This window comes from Ictalurus punctatus, chromosome 12, assembly GCF_001660625.3.
Source record: "Ictalurus punctatus breed USDA103 chromosome 12, Coco_2.0, whole genome shotgun sequence".
Classification (NCBI taxonomy): Eukaryota; Metazoa; Chordata; class Actinopteri; order Siluriformes; family Ictaluridae; genus Ictalurus; species Ictalurus punctatus.
In genome coordinates, this window is record NC_030427.2 from 30,778,822 (window position 1) to 30,786,210 (window position 7,389).

The window sequence follows — 7,389 nt, forward strand, 5'->3', positions numbered from 1 at the left end:
ATTGAGAGGCTCCACGATCCCCCATTGCTGTAAAAAAAAAAATCCACTGGAGTTGACGCAACTCTCTCTGTAGTCACGTGTCTTTCACGAACGATTCTTTCATTTTTGACTGATACCAAGATATCAAATTGCAAAAACTCATTTCAGGGAGGTGGCTTCACCGGCTACTGCCCTGCCCTGCCACGCCCTGTACTTCATGCCCGCACCGGCGACGGTCTCCTCACACTCACTGCGTCTTTATTCTGACTGCTGGATCTTAAGAGTTGAGCGTTTGTTTTTGTTGTTGTTTTTTTAATCAAAGAAACGTGAGTAAACATTTTACACATTTCCATCAGACAGTAATTAACAACTGTGGTGTAGGTGACTATCATAAGTTCAGTTACCATCTTCACTTCATTTATTCACTGATTTTATTCTAATATATATATATATTATATATAATATTAAAATAAATAGACTGGTCGAACTGAAAATCCGCCGGCTGCATATATATATTGCTCTTTGTACAGGCTAATTATAAAATATATAGTATCTTATAATGGATATAAAATGAAAATGCTTCAAAGTGAACTTGAGTGTGAGATGGTGTCATACAGGATGTCACAGACATGCTGAAAATGATCTACAGACCGTGCATGTAAAAAAAAAAAAACAACAGAAAAAAACTTTGTACCACTGGAAAGTTGTAAAGTACCAGTGTGTAGCTGCTTACGTCACGCGTGCTGTACGCGTAAAAAACTTGGGGTTTATGACTGTGCACATGCGCGTAAAAATAAACTAAATAACACCTTTTATATACATAGAGAAAATAATAATAAGGATTTTTTTTTTACATAATGACAAATTCATATGAACATGTTAAGTTTGAACACTGGTAACTTAAACACGTGAGTCGGTTTACACTTTTATCACGAATGTCTTATTTTAAAAAGCTCTTCAGTTTACCTGCCCTGTATGTAGAGCTCATACATAACTATTATTTATTTAGGTTTAGTTATTTACATTGTGATTTATAGAGAATCGACTTTAGGATACAGAAGGTACATTCCTCCCCAAAACGCGTTTATTTAAATTTTAAAATAAATATCCCAGATTAACACAGTACACTGCTTGCTGGGGAACTCTGGGAAACTGCAGGTTTCAGTACCACGTGATTGGGAAAGAGTTCTGGTTGTGCGACTCCCTTTCCTTAGTCCATGATGCAATATTTTATGTAGAAAGCCTTTCACGGTTGCTGGTAAATTCAAAATGAAGGAGTTATGGGGAATAATAACAGGACGGTGGGTCACACTGTGGATTATGGAGCTGATGAGGAAAAGTGTATCAGGTGTAATAATGAAGAGGAAAAACAAACTGTACGGTGTGATTCAGGAAGACACTGGAGGATAATCTGATCTAGGTAATTATTATTTAATGTTAAATATGTCTGTGTTGTTCTTTGTAAAACATCTCGAAAAGTAAGATACTGTGTTTTGAGATGTGTAAGAAAGGGGTTTTCTTTAGATTATATTCTTGAACATTTACAGGCCTGAACACTGAACAGATCCTCAGTTTAACTCTTTCAGTCCCTGATCTCTGGGGGAGATTATTGGTGCTGTAGTAAACTCTGTGCTGCTTTATTACATGGTCTAGTTACATTACAGTGAGGTGTAAAAACCTACAGAGTAACCTCACAGAACTTATCTAATATATTATATCCAACAGGCATATTTAGAGGGAGAAAAACACGACAAAACAGTACAACAACAATGAAATGAATTCAACATCATGGGGAAAAAACTCTATAAATAATTTTCAGACCATTTTCACCACCAATCAACGCAGAATGCTGGGAATATCCCATATCAATAATTTTCACTAATTAGTCAAAGGTTTCAGGGGTTCAATTAGACACGAAGTGGATGTGTGTCTTCAACACCAGACGTTAAACAGGTTTATTACACTCACTCACTCCCTTCCTTTCTCACACACAAGTTAGCAAGCCCTGTTGGTCCTCGAGCCTCCGAGAAGAACAATGTCTGTAAAGGTTTAAAGTTAATCTCAAGCGTCTTGTTTTGAATTAAAGTCGTGCTCTAGGAGTCTGGTCTCTAAACCCGGACCTTCATGTTACTGCTTTAATAGAATGTAAGACTTTTCTCTGCTCCGGTTCTGTTTCCATTTGCAGTCCTGATACAGAACCGCTCACAGGACCGATGTGTAGTATCCATGTGATGTTTTATTACCGTTCATGTTATTCCTTATCTTTTTGTGGAGGTACAGTTCATTCAAAAGCGTAAAGATACGCGTTTCGCTACAGCGCGCTGCAAATCTGCGAGCGCTGCGTGTTTAACTAGTTATAATCAGTCAATATAAATAGATGTATCGGGATGTGGTGGTGTCTCTGGTGAGTGTAGGAATATTAGGAAAAGAAACGACGGACTGCGAACCAGGCCCCGGGACCGCGGTATTGCCTGATGCCGCTGGCCGGAAGAGAGGGCGGGTAAAGGCTAACCCTATAGCCGTCTGGCTCTACCAACCTTTCTCCTCTCCAATATTCGCTGTCTCGATAATAACCTACACTAACTCGGACTTCAGACGAATTACCCGGTGTGAAGTCAGGGACTGTTGTGTTTTTCGTTTTTACGGAAACACGGGTGAACAACAGCGCTCAGGACACAGCCGTTCAGCTAGCCGGGCTAACCGCACATCTCCCCGACAGGAGAGCAGCACTGTCCGCTAAGACTCGCGGCGGTGGGCTGTGTGTTTACATAAACAACGAGTGATACAGGAACGCTGCTGTGGATTCAAGCTGCTGTTCGTTTCTGGTGGAGTTTATGACTGTGAAGTGCTCGCCATACTTCCTGCCCAGATTGTGTCGCCACCTGCTGTTGTCTGTTTGCATGGACTAATTAACATATCATTTTATTCATCATGATTCAGCACAGTGGCGTGGAAGGACCAAAGAGGGGCACTAAAATATTACTTCAGTTAACATAACCAAATGTATGTGGTGTTTTTTTTTGTTTTTGTTTTTTTTTTGCTGCAGATTTTAAATGTCATTATGTATCAAATAAATGACCAGTATTTAAAGCAATCTGTCTGCAGTTGAACTGTATATAGCTGCTATTAAACTTTATTTCATGCTGATCAACATGAGCTGGGTCTGTTTGAAACTGTAAAGCCATCAAGGATGGGTCAATTTCTGGTGCATTTGGACCCTGAATCTGGTATTCAGTATCTGCTTCTCCAGCTCCATCCTCTGTTATTGCTAAATCTTTTTTCTTGAGTGATCTCTTTTTGCACTTCCCTGTTCAGCTCTTCCTCATCCTCACTGGGCCTAATGTCTCATTGTATTTCCTCAAAATGTATGGCCTTGGATAAAACCAAATAGAATGTCATTGTCAGAAATGTGGCTGAAATAGTTATATTTTTTATTATAATTAAGCATAACTGGCATGCAGCCACATTCGCTATGTTTACAGTAGCATGGTAGGATAAATGTAAGTTTTCTGTATTAGCTGCTGCTTGTGTATTTTGAAGACTCGCGGCTAAAGTAGAAGGTATACTCTCTTTTTACGTGTGACTCACATTTTAATAATAAGGCATCTTATATGATGGGTCTCATTCTTGTTTTTCAGATGACACCGATTCAGGTCAACAAGAGTTGTGATGAGCTTTACATGGGTGGTAAATATAACTACTCCACATCACTACATTGCGAGGACCCTGAGATCAACTGGAAATCGCTGGTGAGAAGTTTGAAGGTTTTTTTTTTTTTTTAGACAGCAGACACTGTGATGCACTGAATGGTAGGATGCACTTTTTTTTTCTTGTCTTTTTCCACATTATGGATGTATGTGTGTTTATAGGATGAGATTGCGCTGGGCCAAGAAAGATTTTTGATTCGTGATTACTGCGAGAGTGGGATTCAGTGCACTGTAACGTGTACTAATCCAGTTAATGAGGTAGATAAATTTAAAATAAATTAAAATTCTGTATGTTCTTTTGTGCCATTTTATTTAATGCAAATGTTTGATTTTATATATAAAAAATATAATTATTTTGCAGATGGAATACATCTTCAACGGTACATCCTTCTACTGTGTTTCACTTCTGTACACCACGTGAGCTAAAACAGATCAGTATATTTGTTATGCAGGAAAATAAAAATATTTTAGTAGGTGTGTGTGTGTGTGTGTGTGTGTGTGTGTGTGTGTGTGTGTGTAGTTTTCAACAGCTCTACGCCAACCACTGAAGCTGCTAATGTGTACGGAAGTGAGTAACTTCTAATATATTGTAAAATGCTATATTGACTAGGGATATGTTATTTTTAATGTTTATGATTTACGAGTTTTAAAATAATTCTTTGGTTGTGGTGGTGGTGGGGGGTCCAAGCAAAATAAAACATGACCTGAAGATAAGACCTGATGTTAGAGAAACAGGAAGTGTATTGTACAGCAGCATCAGTCAGATTGCAACTCCGAGTGAAAGTGTGCAGTTCAGTAATTTTCATAATTCAATGCAAATAAAATTAATATATTAAAAAAAGTCATTAGATGAATGGTGCTCAACATGGTGCCCCCCCCCCTTCTTTTTTTAGGCACTAACACCACAGTGACCCCTGACCCTCCCTAATATAAGTACATACAGTGTGTTCTCTTTTTCAGATTAAATGCAGAATTATGATGTTATATACTATGGTCACAGATTATGCACTGAGGGGATAAAAAGCATGGGGATTTAGTGAAAGTGAAGTGAATATTTAGATTTCAGGCCTTCTCAGTGCTCAGGTTGGCATTTGAAATGAAATATGAACTAGTATTGACCAGAGATTGTATTTCTGTCTGTCTTTATTTTTTAAGCTCAAATCAACACCATCATCTCCATTGTAATCTCCATCATCGTGGTTGCCATTCTGATCGTAGGCCTGATTGTAGGAATGTGCTACAGAAAACGAAGGTAAGTCTGCATCACCCTTGAAGAAGCAGCTAAATGAGGGAAGATGAAATGCTTTAATCTGATGACGTTAACATTAAACAGATGAATTTATTTGGTGATTAACAGATATTTCTGTTCTTCACTGTGATTATGGGTGGATAGGGTGATAGTAGGACTCAGGGAGAAATTGATTCGTGGCTACTGTCAACGAGCAGATGAAAATAACAGGTGAATGAAACTCAAACTACATTATACTATCACACTACGGCTGCTTTAGTTTATTTTTCAAAAATCTGGATATGAGTGGGGAAATTATAACTATGCAAAAATGTTTGATCTTTTCCTTCATGTGTTCTGGACAAATTCTGGTATTTCGTTCCTTTTGTCTAGGATTTTATTTATTTATTTGTTTTTGGTTAACGTTGTTGGCAGCTCTGCGTACTTGCTTTTACACGTGCACAATTTCCATTAGTGTTTAAAGTGAATTCCCTGAAAGGAATATTCTGGATATTATTAACCAAGTAACTCCTTATCTTCTACACCTCAAGCAAGATAAAAATACAAATATTTCTTAATGACTAAGGGGTGTGTGTGTGTGTGTGTGTGTGTGTGTGTGTGTGTGTGTGTGTGTGTGTGTTAGGTCAGACATCCCACTGGAGGACATTACAGAAAGAAACACTGAAGGTGAAGCTCAAGTGAACACCTCAAATACTGAAAGGTAAGATCTTCCCCATCTTCTCTTTATCCAGGTGCCAATCTGGGGAGGGGAAAAGTCTAATCTTACCTAATGCACCTTTAAACAGATTTTATCAGATTGAAACACCTTTAAAAAATACATGGGAAAAGAAAAACAACTAAAGACACAATTTATACAAAACTGCAGATCTCTATCAAAAACCACATTGTAACTACAATAATGTAGAAATATAATAGAAATTAGTATATATTCATGATTATAATGACTATTATGCTAAATAGTTGGAGCTAATTGAAAGATGTGTTAATTAGCGTGGACCCTGGTGATGTGAGCGCTAACCGCTTTATGAACGGTGATGTTAGAACTGAAGAAGCTCGACCACTCCGACTGCATCCTTACAGTGTAAGAGTTAAACCTTTACTTCTGTATGTAGATGAACCGGACTGATGGGGATGAATATTACTAGATGGATGGAGACGATGTGATGGATAAATATATTATTATATAATGAGAGATGAATGTATAAATGTAATGTATGAATGATGTTCTATATTCTTTAATTATTTTATTTCTTTACTGTGTTTTGTCCGTCAGTGATGTGTGCAGAGTCGTCGAGAGCGAGTGAAGATTACGGTTCAACTTCAGAACTTCTGTCCAGTCTGCTTCTGCCTTTTCTACTGTCGCACTTTCCTTACACTTTTGTATCTGAGACACTTTTGGAAATCAACAGTACAATTAAGTAGTTAAACTGATACTGTGGTATTATAGGGCTCTAGATAAAAGTGTAATTTTTAGTCATGACAAAGCAGATCAAATTTTAACTTTACACATTTTTTTATACTTTGTAGCAGTATTTTGGTGTAAAAATGTATTTTCATATGTAGTACTTGCTATATAAATAACATTTATAAGAACTCATTTTTGCCAAAGAAAGGGAAGATTAAACCAAAGAAGCCCAAGATAAAAAAAAAACCATCAAAAAAAACAACACTTTTAGCTTCTCTCTGCACTTTTAAACACTGCACATACTTCTGCACTTTTGTTATGCTCTACCCTTTTAGCTGTGACGATAGCTGGGGCTGGGCATATAACTGGAAACTGCGCTATCCTATAAAGGGGACTGGCATGGAAGAGCTGTCAGAATCCAACCTGGCTTTTTAAGCTGTAGGTCGCATGACTATGCCAACCTGGCGGCTGTAGTACTTATAAGCCCTTTCCTTAACTTGTACTGTGGGGCCAACCCTTAGACTGGGTCGTCATCAACACTACTCTACGTCATCGAATCAACGCTATAAAGAGCACAGCTGGCGGCTTCGTCAGCAGCCCAGTGCTTATTCCTTTTTTTTCTGTCTGTTCTGTATGTAATTTTTTTGTGTGTGTAAATTTATCATCACATTTTATATACCGTTACCAGGTGTAGGGTTCAGCTGCCGTTTGTCTGTGGGTTTTGTCTGTTTTATTTTATTTTTATTCATTTTTACCCATATTGCTCAACATTTTGTGTGTGTTTTAAAAAAAAAATCATAAACCAAAGTATTCTTAGCAGTCATTTTTTCTTTCTTTCCCCATCCACCTTTTATCCCAGTCAAACCTATCCTGTTATCATCCTCAACCCTAGACTGGGGTGTATAACAAGTGAAAATCTGAGCCAGCAATACTAGAGACGCAATTTTTTAGAAAGTAAAAGTCCATCTTATTGTTTGTATTGTACTTCAAGTCAGATCAGAGTCTGTTTTTACAGAAGGAAGGGAATTGGTGGAACAATCAATCATAAC

The 7,389-nt window shown here is 37.7% G+C and overlaps 1 protein-coding gene across 4 annotated transcripts in view; it reads left to right on the forward strand.

Moving 5' to 3' along the window:
* Positions 1 to 160: 160 nt before the first annotated feature.
* Positions 161 to 7,389, forward strand: part of LOC108272847 (uncharacterized) — an 8,867-nt gene continuing 1,638 nt past the window's right edge. Inside the window, exons 1-10 of one of the 4 annotated variants that reach the window (XM_053684792.1) lie at positions 161 to 305; positions 3,618 to 3,728; positions 3,849 to 3,944; positions 4,048 to 4,066; positions 4,207 to 4,254; positions 4,842 to 4,938; positions 5,080 to 5,145; positions 5,558 to 5,635; positions 5,926 to 6,016; positions 6,209 to 7,389. The exon at positions 6,209 to 7,389 is cut by the window's right edge and continues 1,638 nt beyond it. In XM_053684792.1, the coding sequence (XP_053540767.1) occupies positions 3,618 to 3,728; positions 3,849 to 3,944; positions 4,048 to 4,066; positions 4,207 to 4,254; positions 4,842 to 4,938; positions 5,080 to 5,145; positions 5,558 to 5,635; positions 5,926 to 6,016; positions 6,209 to 6,211 (609 nt within the window). In that variant the 5' untranslated portion in view covers positions 161 to 305 and the 3' untranslated portion in view covers positions 6,212 to 7,389. Of the gene's footprint in view, positions 306 to 1,127; positions 1,400 to 1,953; positions 2,125 to 3,617; positions 3,729 to 3,848; positions 3,945 to 4,047; positions 4,067 to 4,206; positions 4,255 to 4,841; positions 4,939 to 5,079; positions 5,146 to 5,557; positions 5,636 to 5,925; positions 6,017 to 6,208 lie in introns of those variants that run through there. The other 3 variants (XM_053684790.1, XM_053684791.1, XM_053684793.1) reach the window with 3 other exon arrangements.